Source organism: Aptenodytes forsteri, unplaced genomic scaffold, assembly GCF_000699145.1.
Source record: "Aptenodytes forsteri isolate BGI_AS27 unplaced genomic scaffold, ASM69914v1 Scaffold150, whole genome shotgun sequence".
Classification (NCBI taxonomy): domain Eukaryota; kingdom Metazoa; phylum Chordata; class Aves; order Sphenisciformes; family Spheniscidae; genus Aptenodytes; species Aptenodytes forsteri.
This window is the reverse complement of record NW_008795693.1, coordinates 979,430-1,003,943: the sequence shown is the minus strand read 5'-3', so window position 1 is coordinate 1,003,943 and position 24,514 is coordinate 979,430. Positions and strand designations below refer to the sequence as shown.

The following is a 24,514-nucleotide window of genomic DNA, read 5'->3' as shown; positions in this document are numbered from 1 at the left end:
TGGGCTTTTTTTTTTTTTTTAATTTTGGCATTAAAACTTTATTCTTAAAATGTGTAAAGCTGTAGGGTTTCTCATCAGTAGAATCAAATGAAAGATCAAAAATATAATTAAATACCTTTCATTTCTTTGCCAAAAACAAATTATTTTTTCTTGTCTATTTTGGGTGACTTTATCACGCCCGCAAGGGAATAATTTTCATCATGTCTGTCAATGTGATCCTGCCTTAGAAATAGAATGATATGTTAAAAGTAATATCAAATTCAAATAAATGTTTGAAAAGAGAAAAGCATAAAATAATTATATACCATAATAGCCAGGGAATTCAGAGGAAAGACTGTTTGAAAAAAAAAAATTCTTAAAAATATGAAAATAAAGTAACATAGGCAACCCTAATGGTTCCCTGAGCCATATCAACATGGGTGTAATCCAGTTCATTAGATCAGAGTGTCTGCTGGAGATTTCAGCTGTTTAGCAAGTGTAATGTTTTTGTAATGTTGTAAAATAATACTAGAAATAAATTACTATAAGAGTAATATATTTTAGACCTGTAACTTACTACGTATGAGACATTTAAAGGCGTAAGTTACCTCTGTTGCACAGACTTGTAATGAATCAGTATATTTTGCTTGTAAAATATTTGACTAAGTAAACTTCAGAATGTTCTTTGATTTATTTTTTTTCTTATTCTCCGCCTCCTCCCTCCAAATAAAGAGCAAACCAAAAGCTCAGTTTAATTGTTTTTTTAAGTGTTACAGATGGCAAAGTGGAATGGAGCTCTAGTTTACGATGTAAAGCTGTCTGGATGAACTCCTGCCTCTTTAGTAGTTACGGACATTATCGTGCTCTCCTGCTTTCTGTTCTCCATCTCTGTGGGATTTGTTTAACTTCTGTTTTCCATTTTCAAAATTCTTGGGGTGACTTTATGTTGGTGCTAATCTGTTTGTATTTCCTTTACATTTTTGTTGTGTTACAATTTTTCTGAGCTGCTGCGTCTAAAAGCTGGAAGGATTTTACTTACGAAGAGGAAACTTGGCATGCCGTTAATTCTGTTGTAGTGAGTTTCTTTTTCCAGCCTGTAATCTGGGGTTGCTCTTTTTTTTGCTTTGCCATGAGCAATGAAGAGTGAAAGAGAAATGTTCTCTGAAGGATATCTGCTTTGCAGGCTAGATCACTAGGCAGGAGCAACTTCTACCATGTTGTCTGTGTCTTGATAGTTTGGAGTACGAGGTGTGCCTCACGGCTGGCTTTCTAGCTTTGCTGTGCAAGTTGCCAGAGAGAGAGAGGAAAGCACTTACCTGCTTTTTTTCTCAAACAGCAATGTGCATAGATTTCCCCTCAAAAGACTGTAGGAGTGCAATCACCTGAAAGTCGAGTTACTTCATTGTCTCCTGTTTTCCACCCAAGGGACACTGCGTTTGCATATTGGGCTCATCACTGAGCACTCTCATGTTGGATTATTCCTCCTAATTATGAGATGGGGTGCACATGAATATCACAGAGAAACCCTCTGCAACTGTTCCAGCCTTGTGCATTGACAAGATTGCAGATTGACTTGACTGGATTGGAGGTCCTGTTCTAGTTGTTCACTATATCAAAAATGAATGTTGCCCATAATTTTGCTATGTTGAGGGCTGGTTGTTTTTTTGTTTTGTTTCTTTTTGTTTTGTTTTGTTTGGTTGGGGTTTTTGTGTGTGTGTGTTGTGTTTTGGGGTTTTTTTTGGTTTTTTTTAGTTTTTTTAATGAATGGTTAGATAGAGAATTGGCATAGAAAGGACGAGATTATATAAACTGGTGTAGTATGCAGCTCTTGCGAAACTCCTGCTGATATCCATGGGGTGAAGTCTGCCCCGTACCTGTTAAGTTGCCTTTGCCTTACAGGGCAGAGGGGGTTCCAGATGTGTTTGAGCATGGTGGACATGTGTAGGATCACTTACATTTATTTATTTATTTATTGGTGTTAGATCTTATGTGAAGAAAGACAATATCTGCATAGCATTGCCATCTGGGTGGAAGTCCCAGGACCACTTCTGTTTGAAATAGAGATCATGTTTTTTCAGCATGGGATTGTAAAGTCCAGGTCGCATCCTATTGCTTGGTAGTTACATATTAATAAGGTGTAGGTCCAAAGGGCTTGTGTTAGCTTGTCTTGAAGTTCTTAATCTGGTGAAACTTTTCTTCATTTCTGTTGCATTTGTTCTACGTGCTGTACTACAGAAACGCTGGTCGTCTTGGTCAGTTTGCTTGTTGTTTTTCCTTTTCCGTTTTGGGAAGCCTGATGGTGTTACTGAGAACAGTGCTGGTAGGTTATTTATGTATTCTGCCTAATTATTTCATGGCTATATGCATTTGTCATCTTACAGTAAAGCGAGATGAACTATTTCAAGCCTCAGTAAAAGGCACTGCACATTTGTGTATTAGAATCAGCTGCTTGTTTTTACTCTGTCTCCTTATCAAGGGCTGGATCGAAGCATTCATGTAACACTGAGTGAATCATAGGTTTGAAGTGTTCCCGCTTGTAACTTCATCTGCAGACTAATAGCAGGTAGGGGAGCTTAACAAGTATCTCAGTACCGAGCACAGTGAAAGATGTTTGTGGAAAAAAAATTGCTGTTGAGCTAAATTTAGTTTTAATTTAGCTCATACTGAAGAATGGTATGCAACTTTTTTATAGTATGTTGTGTTTATAGCGTGGAAAGTACCTGTGCTTAAAACAGGCTTTTAAATCACACACTTTCTCTGTGCATTATTTTAGTGGGGGAACAAAAAGGCTTTTATTATGGAGTGCTTTTGTATCCATCGTAGCTCTGACAGAGAAAGCTGAATTCTTTTTCTGACTCGCATTCAATAGTATTAACAGGTTTCTCTGCACCTTCTGACTGCAGTTGCTGGAGCTCGTCAGAAAGCAGCTGCTCGTGCAGATCCAAGGTAGAGCTAGAGCTGTGGATTTCAGTCTGCAGTTCATGGTGCTGCTTTCTACTGCTGAGACGTTTCAGAAAGTTGGCTAGGAAATGCAAATCTGTGCCACGTATCACTCTACAAATGTGAACTTTAAAGGGATCTGCTTCCCCTGAAGTAGTTTGAAATCTGTCATTTGGAAAATGTTGAAAACCAGGCATTTAAAGCAGTCACAGTGTTTCAAGAGAATGTGTGGTCGCTACTGTGGAGAGGTTCGTATGAGGTCACCTGAACTGTTGCTAGGTTAGAGAGACTGTAGTGGGAATGTTTTCCCTTTTCCTTTTTCTGATGTCTCTGAAGGAAACAGACCTGCACTGTCCTTTCTGCACAAAAGAAAAGGAGGATTGTAGTATTTTTAGATAGGCCCTGACCGTGTAATGCCAAAAAGAATACACGTTGTTACATATTTTATGGAGGTGAAGTGAACATCGCTGGTCAATGTATAGCTGATGCTCTTTGATGGTATGATGCCTGATTCCTGACACATACCCCCGGCCCCAAGCAGTGTTGTACCAGGTCTGTAACTGCAGAATTAGCTGTAAAGAGTACTTAAAAAGTGGCCAAATAAAAATCACACTCCCATTTCAGAGCTATAAATTGGTATTAAGGTGTCTGACCTTGTTTGGCTGTTCCTTCAGAAAACCAGATGCAGCTTTATGTTATTGCTAGGGAACAAATACAAGTGCAGCATATGCCTAACTTACTTCCAGCTCCTTCATCAGCTTCAAAACTCAGTCGTTCTTCACTTCTCCCCTGGTTTCAAGTCTCTTCAGTTCCAGCTGTTTTCAGTTTCATGTTTATTTTATTACCATTGTTTTATTTCCTCTGTCTCTGCTCACTGTGAGATCTGGAATTTACAAGTCCAGGTAAATCATAATTAAAAAAAACTAGTTCTGCCAGGCTCAGGACACTTGCCTGCTTCTTTTCTTCCTACCCCCTTTGGTACTGCGTATAGAGATTGTCCCCCCACATTATAGGACAAGCTTTAAAAAAAAAAAAGAAAAGCTTGTTTTAAGAAACAAGTTGATGTGAATCTCTGTAGCTACTTATATTGATGCAGTTGATGTTATGGAGGGCAAGAATTACCTCATTTGTAAATTGATCTGCAGTCCTTAAATGTTGCACTGCATGATGGTAAAGCTACGTTGGCATGATCTGGATATATGCAAAACTCCCATGTCTCTCACCACCTGCTTACAAATAACAACTGTAGCCAAACGTAAAGGGATCTGAGCAGAAGATGAATTCCAACTTATTTTTTTTTTCTTTTATAGACAAGTCAATAAATGAAGAGTTTCATTCACGGACATATAGAAAGTCAAAGTAGTTTGACAAACAATAAAGCCTTGAACTTTTTATCGTCACCTCCATGGGGAGGAGCATAGGAGCTGCGAGTTAGTGACTGATGACTGTATGACTCATTGGATGTATATAGGATAAGAAGTGAATGTTCAGGCAAAATCTTCCATGGAAGAGAAATTGCTGTATGCTAGTAAATACGGCAGTAGCTCTCCCTGCATATTTGTAGGGAATGCTATTTGTTACCCACACAGGAAATGAAAGGAAGTATCCGCATCACCGCTAATTTTACAGCGTCCTGCTGAGGTCTCACTGAAATGTGCATTTTCAGGGCAGTGTAGTGATTTTTTGCAAGTTGAGACATGTCATAGAAATTGTTGGTCAAATGCAAATGCTGATTAAAAAGTGTAGAGGATTTGGATTGTTTCTGAACTCTCTTTCTTGTGATGTGATGTAGCTCTTACTTTTTTGTCTGCTAGGAGCTTACATTGGTAATCCAAACTGTATGTTTAGTCTTTTTATCTGTGAGAATACATGTTGTCTCTAACTAAAGAAGAGTTTGGTTTGGTATTAATCCTGTTAAATTCTTTTTTTTCCCTAAACATGGTTTTGCCCTTGGCTGATTCAACCACTAAGCTTTGCAGGCTCTTAAAGGTTGGAGTGCTTTTTCTGTACTCTTCTTTTCTGGATCTCTGTTTATGTTGTTCGCAGGGTGAAAATGATGTGCAGAATCATAATGTCTTATCTTCCTGCACCCTAAAACGAGGCAGATTAAAAAATGCAGGCAGTAAGCCTGAGTAATAATTTCTCAGTAAATATTTTACTGCTTTTTCCATCTGTTACACTAAAATCTGACTTAAACTAGGCATAAATCTAGTCAGAAGAGGTCATTGGGACATTAATAATCAGAATTAATCCTCTTAGACATGTGCTTGGTATGAGGCCAGCTATTCAGAAGTTTAATAACACACATGTTGCTTATCTGTCTGGCAGCTTGCCAATGAAGTAAACTTTCAGTTTGTGGTGGTTTTATATCTCTGTAAAGTACACTGCTTGTTTGGTTGGTGCAGCTTTTCTGTATGTTGCATATGGCACATAGCCTGCTACTGAAGAATGACTTCTCTTCAGGGTGCTTTCAAAGAGCTATAGTCTCTTAGCGTTGCATGGTAAGAAGTGGTATCATTCATGGTTGACCTTTTCAGGGTGCTTCCCTATGAAGTACAATGAGCCAAATTTAATACTACTTACTCAGAGCAGAGGAAGAGACAATATTTCAAGTAGAATAATACTGTGGAACCCAAATATAGCTGAATGAAACCTCACCCTGCCTCCGCTCCTGCCGTTCTGACTTGGAGGAAACATTCATTTACATAAATACAACTCTTTCTTGAGTCAGGTCTGGACTGGACCCAGTATTTCTGTTTCTCTCTCTTCATAGGAGCATGCTTCATACTCGAGAGAATAATGATTATTTCATATCCTAATTATGGAACTGATTCATCCCCTGGGGCACAGAAAGCAAACAGTAGGAGTGAGTGCATCATTAAAAAAATTAGCGTATTTTTAGAGAGGAGGTAAAAATAAAATGCAACTCCATTGAAAAGTTTCATGATAAAGAAAAATGGCTTGCGTTAGAGGAAATTTTTAAAACAATCTGAGATTATGGCTGGAAGAACATATTTTCTTATTAACGTGTTTATACTTTGCTCACGTGAAATTATTAATTTTCTTCTTGCCTTTATTTCTCAAGGAGAAGAATGAAAGCTCGCGCTCCTCCTCCACCAAATCAAGCTTCTGCAGCAAGTAGAATTCACAGTGAGCCCAGGTCAGCTGCAGAGACAGCTGTAATTTCTGATCAGAACCTTGTGAGCATGAAGGAGAACATGATAAACAGATCGGTGGACTTCACAGTCATTTTACCCAATGGGGTGGAGCAGAAGAGCACAGTACAAGGAAGGTAAGGTTTTGATTAGCTCCCACTTTCTGGAGCCCTCCATTCCCAGTAGGATACTTGCTGATACTAATGTCTCCCTTTCTGGGTTGATGGGGTTTCTCTGTCACGCTTCTCTCTGCATTTTAGGCAGCTGTTGTACCAGAGAGTCCCAAGAGCCATGTATAAAGTGCCCTCTCTGCTGGGGCAGGAAGGATTTAGCAGCTATTGTGTCACTGTTCTTTCCATGGATCACCCTCAGCACGTGTATGGGTCTGTCTCTTCCATGTAGTGCCACTGGGCTAGTTTTAGGTTGTATCAGATCTCATAATCAGGGGGGGTTTGTGGCAGTGGAAGTAGGTGCTGCTGGCAAACAGCAATCCTGACAATATGCCTGTCTGGAGTCATGCTAAGAAGCAAGCTCAGAAGATGAAAGATTCATCCCATTCAGAGATCCTGCCTTCACAAATACATTGCGATTGTGTAGACAGCAAAGCATCTGCTGGTATTTAGGAAGCTTTTTCTGTATAAAAAAGTGTATTGTTTTTTTCCATGGGAAGAGGGAGAGGGTCTCCTTGTCATTGGGAACAACCAAGGGCAAGTTGTATTGGAAAGGCAGTTTTGAGATCATTTTCTTCACCATGGGAGCTCTTCCTTCTCCTCATCCTCTCTGAGAACTGTTTTGAAAGGGGGAAACTTACTACTTTAAGAAAGAATTTGGAAGAGTTTTAAAAATATATTCAATACTATGATGAAACTGTAGCAAACAATGGTGTGGTCAGCAGTGGTCAAGAAACTGTAGAAAGTGATAATATCAGATTAGGAGGATATGTAGATGCCTGTTGATAAATCAGGGCCTGTGCTTATTTTACATTTGGGGTTTGCAGTAGTTAGTCTGCATTCCTGTAAAAGTACTTTTCTTGGTCTGATATATGTCTGTTTTGATTGTTTGTCTATTAGTGTATTTTGATGGCTGAGGAGGATGTGTACAGCAGCGCATAGCGTCTGGTACTTCATTCTTCCCCCTACTTTTCTTGTAGAAATTAGTGTTCGCTTAGCCACTCTCAGGAGACTAGTGCAACTTGTGTGGCTCAGCCCCAAAGCTAGAGTGATGTTAAAGATTTTAAAGGAAAGCAGTGCTTATCAGAGCTCTCAAATTATGCATTTAGCGATCGAGTTTTTATGGGGAGATTCGGACTTAATGAGAGAAAGAAGAGAACAGGCCTGGAAAGTAGAACAGGATATGAAACTCACTGGCTGTTAGGTCCCAAAGAAAGCTGGTATTTCATTGGCAAATGCAAGCCACCTGGGAGCTCACAAGAGGCTAATCTTCATGCAGGATTTTTTAGAGATACATAATTGCCATGTGGTTAGAAAAGATTTTCTTTTCTCTCTCTCTCTCAAAAAAACCCCCAACCAACCCAAAACAAGCACTCCAAGAGCACAACAAGGGTGGTGTTTTAATGTGAACTTTTGAAGAACATACAAGCTACAGGAGCAGGGAACAAATGGAAAATCCCTGTATGATAAACATTCTGTCTCTCGCACAGGTGTTTATTATCACTAACATTGCTATCACATACTGAGACTGAGTATTTTTATTATTGGAGTCTTTAGTTTCTGGACTGAAACCTGAAAGAAATGTCGAAAATTAAACCTTAGATGTTTCTGTGGGCTTATTTATATCGTCTTCGTTAAGCACTCTAAGCAACCAAAATGTTCTCTTCATTGTTCTGTGAAGGTGCCCACTTCTCTCCATTGGCTGTATGACAGGTCTAGGCCCCTGATTTAGGCGGCAATTAAATTCCTGCTTGTGCTAATCTGCTAATCTGAGTATCACCAGTGCCTAATGTAGGTAGTAGGTGTTCTCCCTCAGCACTGTCTTGAGCACTTGGAGTGGAGAGTTAGTGACAAATGTCAGGCACTGATAGGCAGCTGTGGGAAGTGGAAGGCTGTGGAAACTGAGGAGGGGAGTAAATCATCCTAACAAGTTATGAAATAAGAAAAGGTTACCCTATAATGAGCCCTGTATTACAGTGGCATCAGTCTGTGAGCAGACCTCGTGTGTGCTGCTGTTCTTTCTAACCACTGGAAGATGACATTTTCTGTACATTAACACTGGTTACGTTTTTAGGGATGTGGCATAAAAAAAAAATGTAAAGAGCATCTGAAATTTTTAGGGGATGGACTGTCTTAACTCTCCAGCTTTGGGTGAAAGCCCAGGCTTTTTCATCTTTTTGCATTGTTTTGACATTGCTAACTGGACGGCCACAAAGTACAATGATACTCAGAGGTAAACATTCAATGATGAAGATGCTGGATTAAAAAAAAAAAGTTTCGTTTCATTTGAAGGAAGTATGGGAGCCAGTGCAGGTATTAAATTCTTTTCCCTGTTCACTCTTTTTTATCTATGGTGATATCATGGAAGGACATTTCAGACAAATTCTGCTGTTGTTTATACTGCTATAAATCTTCAGTATTTTCATTGCCATCATTAAAACAGCATTCTGCAAAATCTGTTTTTGGGTACCCTGAGGAAATAGCTTTTCTGTTGCAGAAGAATTTGCAAAACCTTGCCCTGGGCATCATCATAATAAAAAATGATTCTGTAATTTCAGGAAAGCAGTTCACAGAGCAATGAAGTACGCTAGAGGATGTTTGAAAATATAACTATAGTTAATTAGTATCACTTAAGGTTATTATAAATGAATCGATGTAAAAGTCAAAATTATCTCTTTCAATTTGTTCATTGTATGTAAGCAAAGCAGCATGTTGTTAATTTTACTTTTTTGTTTATATAGGCAGTTCCTATAAATATCAGCAAGAGGGCAGAAAATTCTCATTAAATTTTCTTGAAAGATAGTTCAAGAAAAAAAGAAAGTGTGTGCTATTTAAAGATATTTTATTGGAATCTGGAATTTAGTGGAAAAGCTCACAAGGGTTACCAGAAACCTTTTCTGTTTGCGATGCTCACAGGTAATACTTTCAGTGGGTAACCTGTAAATAAAGGGATCATGCGTCTGTCTCCATTCACGCGTGACACTGAGGAGGACTTCCTGATTAACACAGATACAGACCTTTACTGTCAGCAGCTTGAGAAGTCAGTAGTATGTGAAAAATATTGGAGAAAAATGGGGATGTTTGAAGCTAAATGCTGTTTGGTTTGGAGTTGTCAGCACATGGATGATTGATATGCAGAAGAGTAGACTGGACAGTTATTGCTCCTGCTGTTATCTTACATGTTACACAAATTCTCTCATACATGTGATGCACAGAGAGCAGGATACTAGAACAAATAATAAACTAGCTGAAGCTGTAGTCCCATTCTGCAAATACTGGAGGACAGAGCTCAGTGCAGAGTATGCACTATATGGAGCATAAAGCTAATGTCATCACAGAAAGAATATTCTCACATAATTCTCAGTGAAAGACTCTTAAGTGACAGTAATTGTGGGCTTATAGAACGGTGTCTCAAGAAAGACTGAAGGTGTGAAGTCAGCCCAGGTTGGTAAAACATGAAAGAGGTGTTGTTAGAAGATGAACAGGGCACATACAGCAAAAGGGTTAAAAATGAGCTTAACTAAATACTAAATAGGGGTCAGGTCAAAACTACAGTAGTTCAATGTAGGCTTTAAAAATAAATCTTACCAGAATAATTTACAGAATAATTTATGTTGGAAGGGGCCACTGGAACTCACCTGCTCTAACTCCCTGCTCAGCGCAGGTCTCACAAGAGCAGGTTGCTCAGGGCTGTCTCCAGGCAAGTTTGAATACCTCCAGGGAGGAGATTTCCAAACCTCTCTGTACCCCTGTTCCAGGGCTTGACCATCCTCGCAGTGAAGAAATGTTTCCTTGTACCTAAATGGAGTTTCCTATGTTGGCACTTGTCTCTTGCCTCTTGTCCTCTTGCTGTTCACTGCTGAGAAGAGTCTGGCTCTGTAACCCTACCAGTTGGTACTTAAAGACAGCAACAAGATCTCCCTTCACCCTTCTCATCTTAAGGCTCAACAAACACAGTCCTCTGCCTTTTCTTGTGTGTCATCCTGATGTTCCTTCTGTGGACTTGCTCAATTAAGGAAAGTAAGAGCCAAATATACATGGGCAAAATAAGAAAAGAAAAAGAAATAGAAAGCATTTATTAATATCTGTTTATCATGCTTCCTATACTCCTTTTGATGCAGCAGAAAGTCGATGTCATTTGAGAGTACAACTTTATCCTACACGTTTATTTCCTAGATGTACATGGCTGTATTTTAAAATGGATTTCTCTGGGTGATCCAAGGAGATTAGGCCAAGCCACACCCAAAACAACTCAGTTGTTTTCTGCCTCTTACACTATAGACGTCTTTGCTGCATTTTATTGGTGAACAACAGGACACAAGTGGTCTGACACGCTCAAACTTGATCAGGACTTCAGCCTGATAAATGTTGCTGACAAAGTAGTTATTCTTTACTGTCCAGAATTGGTGTTAAATGTCAAACAGCTTAGTAATAGAATATCAGGACAGAGCTGAAGTACTCTCCTTTGCTAAGAATCGTTGTCTGGACCATCTTGTCCGAATCTTAAATTGGGTTCATCCTCCAGTTTTCATTCTGTGCTCTAGTATTTGCTTATCAGTCATTAATGTTTGGTGTCTGTGACATAGTGTTTGGTCTCTCCACCCAAAATTTCAGCAACATCTTACTAAAATAAGAAAGTAATGTATTTCTTAGCTGAGTAGTTGGAAAGGCAGGAGACATTTAACTTCTTCATTTCAGCTTTAGATTTAATCCTTTATGATCAGACCTGCCTGAATTTCAAAACAGAGTATGCTCTCTACCAGGTCTCAAAAGCAGGTTAAAATAAAGTGCAGATATGTCTGGAACGAGATGGAAGGAAAGGAAGGACTGACTCTTTGCATCTTCCAAGAGCCATATTCAGCCCAAGGTCAGAAAGAAAAGTTGGTCTAGATTAGTAGATGGCTCAGTACCATTCTCTTGCTGTGTTTAGTGGCGCGCTCCTGTGTGTGGCATATACATGGAATTACTTGAAATAAAATTCCCATTTAAAAATCAAGCTGAACTGTATTACAGTTTAGCAGGAAAATTTTTTAAGTTGGTGAAATTGAAATCTGATATAAGAATAACTTCATTGCAAGGACTTCCCACCTCTCTTACTTCTCTGGAAACACATGAATTTTGAATTTTGTTTGTAGAATTCCTCTCTTTTTCTTGTCTTTTTTTTTTTTAATCCTTTTGAAGTTTTGTGGAAATTATTTTCCCAAAGTTACATTTTGGGAAGAGTGTGCTATTCACTTTGAAGTGGTTTCAAAAGCTTCAGAGATATTGCTTTATTTGTACTCCTAAGTGGTACAGATGAAGCCTGGGGATGCTTTTCATGGAACAGTTGTTTATTCTGAGCAGCATGGCTCAGGATGGGATGTTACAGACTTCCTTAAGTGTTATATTTAACACACACCTGCTCTGTAATCAACAATAAGATGAAACCTCAAATTTGGCAGGATTGTTAAATTGTTCATTGTCCGGACAAATTTGTTGAACTTGCGTGATTTTCTGCAACCTGTTTTCTCAGATGGCTGGTGTGGATTCTAATCTTGTTGCAATTGTGGTACTGTTGCTGCTGAACATATTTCATAATTTCGGTGGAAGGTGCGTGGAATCATAAACTGTTCTTTTGATGAATTATATTTTTAAAAAAATCCTTTTTCAAGTGCTGATGTGGTTTTTTTTTTTTAAAATTGTTTTTCATGAAATAGTTTACATGAGGTAAGATAACTGTCAAAATTTGAATGAATTACCGCAATGTTATGCACTACAGATATATATTAGCCTTCCACTTTAAATAGACATGTCTAGCACATAGAATACCATGTATTGCAGTTCTGCCAGGTTATTTGCTTTTCTCTGAAACAATAGTAATAAGGCTGAGGGGAAAAAACACAAATTTCACTTTAAAAGAAATATGTCTGTAAACAGACAAGCTGAGATCTGTATCAGGTGGACTGACACTTTTTTAAATGCTCACTACTGCACAGCATAATGAATATTCATGTAAATACCAGTGTAGGTGGGATTCTCCTATAGTTTGGACTTAGTAGGTGTAAATGTTTCTGTTGTTTTGTGGCGTGTTACATGTGAGTTAAACATGGTTGTGAAATACAGATGTTTGCAACTTGGGGACAGTGCCAGAGTAAGTCATCGTGAAATGACCTGATACAGTTTCGATTTAGATACTACACGTTTCTATTTAGATGCTCTCTGTGTTAGCAGTTACCACAGTGCTCTATTTTTCTGAAGCGTCCTATACATATTAATGACATTTGTTTTCCTTGTTTGATCTTCAGTCACCATCTTCTCACTGTGTTCTTCTTCTCTTTTCAATGCAATCACCTCTTTCAAATTTTCCATGCTTGCCACTTTTTCAGCTCACACTGTGTAACTCAGTTAAACTTGAAATAGGTTACTGTGAAGAAGGTCCTTTCTCATCTCTTGCATGGGAAGAGCTGTCACCTACATATGTTTTAGTCTTTCGCCTGTTAATAAGGGATTGTTCTCGTTTCCATTCTTGTTGTCTTTGCCATTAGCTCTTCAGGGTTCTTCACCAACTTCTTGAGCAGTTGTTGGCCAACAACATATACATAGAAAGAAGATGGGCAGCCCTCCACAGAGTTGTTTCCCAGATGCCGACAGCTTGCAGTTGAAGGGCAGTTCTTGAACTACAGATGTAATGGTGGTAGCTAATAACCTGTGAAGGATTTTATTTTCTTTGAATTTGCTTGCATTTTGAATCTGTATACAGTTTTTCCAGTTTACACATTAGAAGAGATGCCAGTTCCTTTGGCAAATATGCTGTCTATGCACTTATTTTCACTTCTGCTAGAAGAAAAATATCCCACATATATGACAGGCTTCAGGTACGGCTGCTAATTTTTTTCAACCTGCATTGTTTTGTTGATGACAGATACTGGTTTATGAAAACAAAACTTTTCAGAAACATAACCAGTTTTAATAAACCTGTTTTGTCTGATCCTGGATGGAATTTTAGGGAGGAAGGTTGAAAAAAAAGAACCCTTCAGTACCTTGGTAGAAGAGAATTTCTGGGGTGTGGAGGAACATAGTTCATATCTGCTGTGTCAGGCAGTATCAAGCTCCAGTGAATGTTGAGTTACTGACACAAAATGGAGTACCTCCATGCAGAGGCATGGAATAAGAGAGGGGCAGTGACTGACTTTTTTAACCTCGTGGTTTAAGAATCACATCTGCAATAAGAGTTCTTGATAATGCAAATACTTGAAACCAGATGTTTTTATACAGGGTTAATATCCTTACCAAAATAAATATGGAAGGGAACTCTTATACTTGGAAATACTGTTGGTGTCAAATGGATTGGGGGAGATGGGGGAAAACTCAGAGCTGTAAGCTGGGAAAAAATACCCTGTCTACCTTTTGTTCCAGATTTAAATGCTCCATTTTGAGTTGTGTTATGTGATGGTTCAAATCTAGGTAGAGTTTACTGTACCGTGAGCGCATCATTTATTTATATCTTGTCTTCATGTTAAAGAACGGGGTTTGAATTGGAGAATTTAATGTATGGATTTAGCAGATAAGATGCACTTTGTCTGCTCTTGGCTTATGTTTGTTAGTGCTATTATTGGCACTGTTGTCTGCCTCATAGCGAATAGTTAATTGCCAGCTCATAAACACACACTGAAGTGCGAATATATTTAATTCCTAACGTTTTATCTGATCTGTTTAGCATTTCAAAGCATTAGCACTGTTCCCTCCCAAAGATGGTTAACTGGTGACACATCCACAGCTTGTATTGTCTTTTTTTCTCCCACATTAAAACTAAGGTAAATTTTTTAGCAACTGTTTTTTCTCATGCTAACAGTGAATGTCTTCTTCCCTGCAGTAAAGCTGTGATGGATCTATTGGTTGATTTATGCAGCCAGTATCGCTTAAATCCATCCCAACACAGTCTTGAACTGAAGTCTTCGGGAACTCAACAACCTCTGAGTTACAAGCCAAACACTTTGGTAGGAGCACTGGATGTACAGACGGTACTTCTGAAAGAGAAGGTTCCTGAAGAGAAGACAAAGCGACCTCTGCCAAGGGTCCCTGAGGTCGGTACTCTGTAGGGCTAAAATGGTGCCATGAAACATCATTTCATTCCTATGATTTCAAGCAGTTCTTCCAATCTTTGCTTCTTCAAACCAGATGGGAGAGGCTTGAGATTGACTATAACCTGCTTTACTAGCTTAACTGATTTGCATGCAGACTGGCAGGTGCCAGTCTGGACTCCAGCATTTAGCCAAAATGTTATGTTGCATGTGGTTGGATAATGGAAATCTGTTCTTATAAAGACCCTTGACTGAAGACCGGGGTGATTGAAATTTGCAGTAGTGGCTGAAATGAGGGTTGTGGGGTTGTGTGGAGGTAGGGAGGGTTTTGGTGGTATTTTGTTTGCCATCTTTATTGAAGATATGGGAGAAGACTGATTGTTAATAAATGTATTTCACAGTATTGTGAAGATTCAGAAGTAGCCATTTTCCAAATATGTTTGCTGAAATTTTTATTATTCTGAAACAGTATAGCTAATTATAATGTCATGCCTTTCAGAGTGGTACTTGTAAATATTCACAAATTACGGCTGCCTCTGATTCCTTTTCCTTATTCGCCTGTTCTTATGAATGTCTCCTTAGTGACAGGGGATTTCTGAGATTTTTTTTTAAAATATTTTTTTTAATAATATTTTTTGCAGTAGTATGCATGTGGGGTAAGTTTGCCTAGGAGTTGTCAAGACAATATGGAAGTCCCCAATGCCTTTCTCATTGTAAGAGTGCCTAGCCATCACAGAGGGAGGGGCTGAGAGTTTGGGTTTGTTTCTGCAGAAATCTGTGAGGCTGGTAGTGAACTACCTGAAGACGCAGAAAGCTGTGGTTCGAGTTAGTCCGGAGGTGCCTCTCCACAACATCATCCCAGCTATTTGTGAGAAGTGTGAAGTCAGTCAAGAGCACATTGTTCTTCTGCGAGATGGCATCACTGGGGAGGAGCTGGAGCTTACCAAGTCCTTGGAGGAGCTGGGAATAAAGGAGCTGTATGCCTGGGACAGGAAAAGAGGTGAGTTGAGACTGAAAGCGGTCACTGCAGGGTTAGATGATGTGCCAACAAAATTATGGGCAACTTAAAAGCGTTTGTGCTCTCGTTCCTTTGGGGCCTGGCTGAAACAGCAGAGTGACATCTCAGTCCGGGGAGCTGCGCGGGTTTGTTCAGTGAGCCGTGCCCAGAGCAGCAGCCAGGACAGCAACATGCCCAGCTGTCCCTGGCTGCGCTCAGGCCCCGCGCCAGGCTGGGCTGGCCCCTGGCAGAGCGCAGGTTGGCCTGGGGCAGGGCAAAAGGAGGAGCTTTGCTACCTCCTGGAGCTGCTGTCGGTACAGGTGTGCGTAACACAGGGGCCTCGTCCAGGCAGAGCCTGTCACCTACCTGTGCTGTGGGTTGGAGAGAAGGAAAGAAGAGACATGCCATAGTCATGGCAGCTGCAAAAGCTGAGAGGCAGAGGCAACAGACCAGGGCTTATGAGAGACAGACTGTGGATAGGTTCAGAGACAATTCCTCCAACGAGCGAAGTTATTGACGGTTTAGTGAAGAGGAGCTAAGAGGTACTTGTATTTAAAAATTTGTTCTCTTGTTTATGCACCCTCACTTTCTGTTCTCGTAGATGATATTGTAGTGACAGCTTCTTGGGCTTGAGTTTTACCAGCCTGATTGTGTATTCAGATAGCATAATTACGCGACGTGCTTTAAAATATACCTGCTTTAAAAATACACATTGACAAGCGCTACTTCCTTTGAGGTCAGAAAGTGATATTCATTAAAATTGTCTCCTGCAGTTTGTCTCAATTGGTATCACTTCCAGCACAGTAAATGTCCTTATTTATTGTTTAGATAACGTCAGTCTTGTAGGTGCTGAGCAGCAGGCTTATTTTTTATTTATAGAGTTATTTATTTATGTTGACATTCTGTCTCTTCTTTCAAACTCCTTTGGTAAGTGACAGTTCTACCTCTGTGTGAGTCAAATTTCTGTGAGTTTAGACTTTTAAGTAAACTAAATGTCTCCTTTTCCTTTCAATTGTCAGGATCCTCAAAAAAGTGGCTGACAACATGTCATAAATCAATTGCATGTTTGTTTGATTTTAAGATATGTTTACTGTAATTAAGCTAACTGTTTTGGAGCAACATATTGAACATGCAGAGTATTCAACAGGATTCATTCAGCGTACTTCAGGGACAATTTACAGAGTAATTAGCCTAAGCCTTCCTTAAACTTTTCCTTTAAAATGAAAGTGATGGTGTATATACTGGTGCAAATATTGGTCCTTAAATCCAGTTGTAGCCTGTACAGTCAAAACCAAGACTACTTCAGGGCTGGGATTATAGCAGCAAATGATATAACACTTTGTAGTGTGCTGCTGTCTGCATCAGAATTTTTTTTATATTTTATTCTTTTTTAACCTTTCAGTATACCTTTCATTATGATAAAATCCCCCTGATCCTGTGTGTACTTCAGCTTTTTCTGCCTTCCTCTTACTCTGCTCCATGGTGTCTGATGAGAAAACTGGTAAATACACATAAAATTTACAGAAGGTTTCCTTTGTTCCAGCAAATTCCTTCTTCCTGTGTTCTCATCTGTACTCTCCAACAGGAATAATCCCACTGGTTTCAGTAGCAGTTGGTCTATGAATTATGCATTGAGTAGATGTCCAGTCTGTTTAATTACCAGAATGCACAGAGTTTTAAAACACATTCCCACTAACAAGTAAGGCATCAGAGGTGCTGAAAGCATAGGCTGTGCTTGTAAGAGCAGGTTCTAGAAAAACTTTGTGCTTGTCATTCTTTCCTTCCCTGCAACAGAAATACCAAGTGCTGAAGGATTATTAAAAGACGAGCTCTGCTGCCACCTGCTTACATAATTCGATTTAGCAGTTGAAGCAGCTTCACCAGTGAATCGGGAATGAATACAAACGCAGCGAAACTGCCTCTAGTAACAGCTCTGCGTGTCTGTTGTTGGTCAAAATTTTTTTCTGTAATGGTTAGGAAAACAAATGCTAGGAGTAATTAATGAATATTGTGGCTTACGAGGCAATATTAGAACTTTAATATGTCTTCTCTTGTCCTTTCATTGCCTGCCTTTTCCAGTTCCTCCATCAAAAACTCAGTCTGAACCTTCTCTGAACTATAGAGGTACTGTACAACGCTGCTGAGGGAAAACCGTCTTTCCCTTCACACACTGTTTAATGTGGGTTTGGTAGATGGATCTTTAAGAATGTCATGTAAAAATGCTGTAGAGAAACTAGCTATTTTCTATCTGTGTTGTCTTTTGCAAAGTGTTGTTTACATGTCTGTGCTTTTGGTCAGAACAAACACACTTCTGTGCATACTGCTTCTTCAGTAATTGCCATTAAAATGCCAGCAATTAACAAATCCTGTCATTTAACTGTTGTGTGGTATGGTATGTTTCTATACAGATTCCAAGCCTTTTCAGGTTACCTAAAGCATGATTAGTTGAATTTCAGAAATGCTAACATTTGAGAGGTCTCTTGGGTTCAAAATTTATTTAGTAACAAAGAATATTTTGAGATCTAGGAGGTCTTCCACTAATTTCAATTTACATGCAGCGAAGCATTTTAGTATCAAACCTATGTATACACGTTGGATAACTCTGAATAGATGCTGACTTGTTATTGCTACGGTAGGTGTGGTTTGGTTAGATTACATTGGTGCTTCTGCTTCTAGTTAAGCAGAAAATGTGTATATTTAGTATATTCTTTTCCCCATTGAGTCTGTTGTAATACATTGCTTAAATTAATTATCCTCAAGAAAGGTATGGTTGACTTGTAACTGGCTTTGCTTCTTTGCATTACTAGTAAAGACAACATAACCAGAATAAAACTGTGGCTAACTTCTTTAAATTTTCAGGAAGGAAGGAAGTCCACCTCCCATAGGTGACAGCTATCAAGCGAGTCTTAGCTCATGGCCTACTGCCTCTTGGCTTCGCTAATGCCAGTACTTTTCCCCCTAATCCTCTGTCATTACTTGCTGTGGCTTCCTCTTATACAGAGCATGATACTAGAGAGAATATCTACTGTATTTATTTAAGAAAAATTGATACAGATTTATAAAGAAGCCTTGTTGTTTTGAGATGATACGCTGTGTTTAAAGTCCCAATTTATTGGGATTATACAATGTTTAATGGTAATGTTGATATCAGCAGTTACTGACATAGGTCATAGTTTAAGACTATGTAAGGGATTCATAATCCACATCTAGTTGCAGCCCAGCCCCAAGCAGAAAAACAGCAGTTTCTGGCAAATGAGCATAGGCAGCGCTTAGTATTTGAGAAAGATAGTAATTTATTACTGTATTTTTTTGCAGTGGAGTTGCAGCCTTTCTTAAGGATAGTTTCTCCCTATTTTCCTCTGGGTTAATCATCTTTACTCTTCTACTGTGCTTTGACCTACCATATGTATTTAACACCTTCTAACACCTGACATTGTTGATATGCCAAGTGCTCTGTGTGAAATGCAAATCAGTTTACAGGAGTTCTGGGATGAGGGGTTTTTTTGTGAAGTAAACCTTATTTTGTGTCAACAAACAAGTCATTTTGCATTTGCTTCTTAATTGTTATTAAACAAATAAAGCAAATCTTTATAAGAGAAAGCAGTTTTTCTCTGTACATTAGACTTTCTGTGTGCTAGTGGGATACTCTGATGTGCTTGGAACCAGGGAGATGCCTTTATAGCATTATGCAGTGTTCATTAAAAAAAGTGGGAGAGCTTTACAGTCTGTATATTGAATGTTAAACCAATGGTTGTTCCCTGTAACGCATGACCTTATCATGTTGCTCATCCAGCTCGGCTGGTGTTGGGGAAATTGAAGGGAGACTAAAATGGTCTGAGAATTCATACAGTTCCTTAGCTGGTTCAAGGAGGACATGCATGTTTGAGCTGTTACAGGCTGAAATGCATGTAAACTTGCCTCTCTTCCCACCTGAAGTAAAAGCACCAAGACGAGAAAAGATGACCACGATCAACTGGTTTAAGTTCTAAGGAGAGCCCTTTTTCCAGGGGAAAGGTCTCTTTCCTCTTCATGGAGCTTTATCCAAATCCATATTGAGAGTCTTTCCGTTAACTTCACAGTGTTAAGTCAAGCCTGTGGATTGTTAAAGATACTCACTCTAAAGACTAAGCAACTTGCTCCTGTTTTGCCTTTTAATAAGGATTACTAAGTTGTGATTGAAAACTTACTGAAGTTTATTAAATTATTCCATTTACTTCCATTAGATTTTGGAACAAACTCAGAACAAATAGAAGTTTGATGAAAAAGAAAGTGCGGGATCTGGCAGTTACTTAGATAAATCAGTTCATAACATCTCCAGCTCAAAAAAATACAGCATTAATCCAGGATGTTTTAAAATACTGATCTTCTGAATCTTTATTTCAGAAATGTAAAAAATATTACATTATAATTGTTTCAGAACCAAGTCGAAAGGCTTCAGTAAGCAATGATGCAATAGAAAAAGAAAAGACAAGACTTCTGGGATTGTTTAAAGCTGATAGAAGAAGCAGCAAGGTAAGTGTTCAGCAGTGTACTACTTCATTAAAGAGAATTGTTTTCTTTCCAGGTGTATTTTGTCTGTGGGTGATGGTGTTTGTTTGGGGTTTTGTGTTTTTTCTTTCCTTTTTTTTTTTTTTCCTTCCAAGGAGTAATCTGTTAGCAGATGCATAAACTATGTTTAATCAGTGCAGCCTGATGGAGATACCAGCTGCTTATTGAAGGAGTCAGACACATTGACCATTTAATTTTTTTTTTTTTAAATGCTCTGTGTTCAGTAGGTGTTAACAAAGAGCAGTAGCTTCAAGCAACTTATGACCACTTATTAGTAGTGCTCAGATTACAAAATGCATTTATGAAAGAACTGACGTAATATAGAATACATTAAGATATCAGGTAGAAGCGTCTTATTAACTCTTCTGTGCATGGGTGATAATCTGTTTTAAAGCATTTATATCTTTAGGAAGCTCTGCGCAATCATGCTATTGCCATCTCCAAGTCTGTAAAACCAATGAATCAGGTGTAGAAGAAATAACTTGCAGTACTAAAAGGAGTAATAAACTGAAGGATCAGCATCTGCTGGGGTGCATGTTAGGCATTTTTAACTTTTTTTTTAATCTTGAGTTGGAAAAACTAAAAAAGAAATTTCATGTAAAATAATTTTCTTCTGTTGAGATGCCTTTTTAAAAAATTTGTCATTCATCACAGAAATTAAATACAGAAAAACTTTCTAACTCAAGAACATATTAAAAATACTGGGCTTTTAACTCCATACTTTTTGCATCCTTCGCTAGAAATATCAATGTCAACTGATTTTGATTATCAAGTATTTAATACTCTGGGGTGTCAGAGTAAAAAGAGAATTTTCTTTTGCCTGGTTTAAAAAGCCCTCCAAGGCTTTTGCAGTGAAATCATAAAATGCGTGTCTGATTAACTGGTACTAAGAAACTTATGCTTGTTAACGGACTGGTGTTTCACTTACCCTTCCAGTCTTCTCAGTCATGTTTTTAAAACTGAAAGCTTTCCAAAATCTTTATTAGTTCTCTGCCCTTTTGATTATGATCAAATTTGGAGTGCTTTTGCTGGGCAATAGCTTCCTTTATGGACACTGGGAATTACTGTGTTGAAAAATCTCATCTGTCATGGATGCTGAGCTATTCTTAACATCTTACGAAGGACTCATGGAAACTGTATTTTATGAGATAGGAAGTCAGTCACTTTCAGAGTGTTTATCCTCCGTAAGAAAACATTTCCCATTTAGAAGGGAACAAAAGCATAACTGGAGCAATAATGCTGTATCTGCCTGGAAGGATCAAATAAACAAGGGAGCTCAGCTTGAGCCTCTATAGAGCATGCTGTGGGGCTGCAGTTCCTCTGGAAGAACCAAATGTATTACAGCGTGCAGTTTCTGCATCATCGTTTCTCCTCCAATTCTATTTTCCTGAACTTCGGTATGAATGTGTGCTCTTGGAGTTCTAACTCCTGAAACAGCTCAGATTTAACTTGTAAAATATTTACGCTTGCAACCTTAGAAAAAGTTGCTATGAAGCATCCCAGTTCTGTGGTTACTTCAGTGGGTTTCTCACAGCCGAGTTTGGGATAAGTGTCCCAAGATTGCAAACTCCTCTCCTTTTTTCTTGTCATTTCCTCATGCTTGTTAATCAGAGACGTAGGAGGTGATACTCTGAGGGTTTTTAAAATACAAATTGTAATAGATACTAAGGATATTGAGGATCAATTAACAAGTTACAAGTAGTATTTGACCTGGGAAAAAGTAGGAACTGTACAAACAAGTATGAGAAACAGCTTCTAAATCTGAGGTAAAGGTGTAACTCTTTCTTGCTGCTAGTTCTGACAAGTTAATTGACTTTTCTTGGTCATTTATTTATTGGACTCTTACTTTCAAATGACAAATACTCTGTAGGAAAAGAAACTAAAACAACTACTTTGTTTAGTCCAGCAAGGAAGTCCTTGTTGCCTTTTCAATAGAAATCTCTAGGAGTTTGAACCCAAATAAATGGAAGAATTACTGAGAACTGAAGAATAGCACAGGACACAGGAGCAAGCAGGTGTTAACTGGCCATAATACATCTGGCTTGGTGTTGTGGAAGATTTCTAGCCAAAACAGCAGTGAAACTGCTGAACAGACTTTAGTTAGCAGAATGAGGGCAAAGTAATTAAGTTCTTTTAAGAAAGGATTTGGTAGGTTTATGAAGGGATTATGTGATGGGATGCCCTGTGATTTCAGGGCACTGGAATCAAAGGCTCAGAGTTCCTCAACTCTGCTCTTTAGAGTTATTCTTACATTTTTACTCCTCCATAAGACTTAAGTTGGTTCTGCTTTTTTTTTTTATTTTTTCTTTGCTTGCTTTATGATTTGCAGTGATTCTGTGTGTGTATGTATGTGGTCATGCATAGCCTGTATTTAGAACTAGTTGATAGCAAGAATTGTCCAAAATCTTGCATGGTAGTAGTGCTGCAGAGTTGCAGGCATTTACAAGGGGAAGGCAATTTCTTTTGCAAGGGAAGAGTATTAGCCTGTGTTGCAAACTGTCCTGGATCAGGTGTCACTGCACACTACAGGCCTACGCTCAGATTTCCATGCCCACGCACATGCTTTCTTTCTCAGCTAGCTCACTGAAAGCAACAGTCGTGGTATGACAATACGCTGCATCTAACTTTTTGAAAAAAACTTTCTGCTGTATTAAAAACACCATGACACAGAATGAAAGCAGAGTCCTATTCTCATCGTTAATACAAATTTGTTGAAAGTATTTCTTTGGTTAACTTTGTACTGGCAGGCTTAATGCCAGATCAGGTATCATCTAGTTCTCTCCATTCTAATTTTATGCTGGATCAGTTACCCTCTGTTCTCCTGCAGCAGGCATAAAAAACATAAAGGTGGTATGAACTCCATATCTTTTTGATGTGAAATGTAGTCATGCGCCTGAGGCTAAATCCAGATCAAATTGGCACTGCTAAGCAATCCAGTAGAGCAGAGGTCCCGTGCAGACAATCATGGGATCTAGGCTTAAATAGGGTATATATGCTGGCGCACAGGAACAGTCCAGTCATTGGCAAGTGGCAGGGAAGAAGTCCTCTGCTTGTTCCCCTGTGTCTGTGGGTATAGCAGAGACTTTCAGTCTGATCCCTGGTGCTACAGGAGTTGCTTACTGCCTGTTTTCTTCCTTGCCCAAGAATTGTTCTGTTTCTTTATATTCTTGTTCTTAACTCTTTCTGCTAGTGGATTTCTTAGGGCCTTGCCTACATCAGAGAAATTTTGCAGACTACTTCAGAGTTTCTCAGCAATCAGGTCCAGCACTACTGAGACAGTTTGTCTTGGTTCTGTGATGAGGTTTGATGCTTTGCTCTGGCATGTTTTTGCTGTTTTGTTTCCTTTGCTGCTGCTGTGTAGGATACTTGTTTGTGTTGCAGACAGAAGAACACTTGAGGATGAACAGAGATTGTGGTGAGGAGGATGTTTTTAGTTCTGCATCTACAAGTGAAGGAAGCTTGGATGTAAGTACTAACATGGCTTGTAGATGCTATTGCATTCCTATTAGATCCTGCAGTTTGAATACCCAGAAACCACTGCTATTCCTGATGCTTAGCCAAGTAGAAGTAGAAATAGCTTACGTGTTAGCAGGCTTAGTTATGTGAGTGCACAGTTTGCGTATCCTGATGAAGTTAAAATGCAATGCACTGTCTTCAGATAAAACTTGCTAGCTTCACTATAAATAAAGTTTCTTTCAAAGTTAAATTCTAAGCAGTTGTGAGCAAAAAGTGTTTTAACCAAGGACATAGGTGTTGTGACTGTAAGACGGTGACAGTACTGCATGATGCAAGAGTATGTTTGCCTTATCAGTGACATTTAGAGGGTGCTTTTTCTTATAAAACCACACCTCATTTTTATCCCTTTACATGTCTTCTGCAGCATGGCAGCTTTCCATTTGTTTCTTAAGTAGCTTGGGGGTGGAGACTACTTTTGTTTTAAACACTGGAAATAACAGAAAGGATTTTTGTTAAGTACTTCAGTAGGTTTTAGGGTACTAAAATCCTGTGAACCACATTTAGAAAGGTTTTTAAGTGCCTGACAGACTACTAATTATGAGGATTTAGGTATCCAATTAGGAAGCGTGAATCCTAAATATTTTTGTAAGGCTGTTCTGGTGGATTAATAATCATAATAAATGGCGTGTCTTTTTGGTGAGTTTTAATTACTTGGCTTTTTGTTACCGTATTTTAAAAACCTGGAGATGACTCTGTTAATGATATGATAGAAGCCTGAAATGTGAGGTTCAGCTTTGAATTCCCCTTTCACAGACAGGTATTTGGAAAAGGAGTGCTGATCCGCAACATGTACAGCTCACTAACCACAGAGAAGGGTGACAGAAAATTGTGGAAAAAATGGAGGAGTGAGAGAGCAAATCCCAGATAAGAAGGATAATATGAAAGAAGTCAAAAGGGAGAAATAGATGGAGAAGTGATTGGCTGTGAGGTTAAAAAACATCTGACTCTGCAAATCTGTGAAGACTTCATAATGAAAGAGTTTTGAAATAGCAAGGCTGCTTATGACACTAAAAATTTGGGTAACGCTATAAAGATGAATATTTTAGTGAGAGAGCTCTGTTAATATAAAGTCCTAGTAGAGGATGTTGTGGGTAATTGAAATATACTAGGTAAAAGTATAGAAAAATCATCACAAGCTCTGCCAAAATA

General features: G+C 38.7%; 1 protein-coding gene across 1 annotated transcript in view; it reads left to right on the top strand.

Moving 5' to 3' along the window:
• The window catches only part of COBL (cordon-bleu WH2 repeat protein), a 162,681-nt gene that overhangs the window by 37,525 nt on the left and 100,642 nt on the right, over window positions 1–24,514 (top strand). Inside the window, exons 2-7 of the mRNA XM_009282903.2 lie at window positions 6,005–6,211; window positions 14,097–14,307; window positions 15,076–15,304; window positions 17,381–17,425; window positions 19,719–19,813; window positions 23,231–23,314. Of these exons, the coding sequence (XP_009281178.1) occupies window positions 6,012–6,211; window positions 14,097–14,307; window positions 15,076–15,304; window positions 17,381–17,425; window positions 19,719–19,813; window positions 23,231–23,314 (864 nt within the window). The 5' untranslated portion in view covers window positions 6,005–6,011. The remainder of the gene's footprint in view (window positions 1–6,004; window positions 6,212–14,096; window positions 14,308–15,075; window positions 15,305–17,380; window positions 17,426–19,718; window positions 19,814–23,230; window positions 23,315–24,514) is intronic.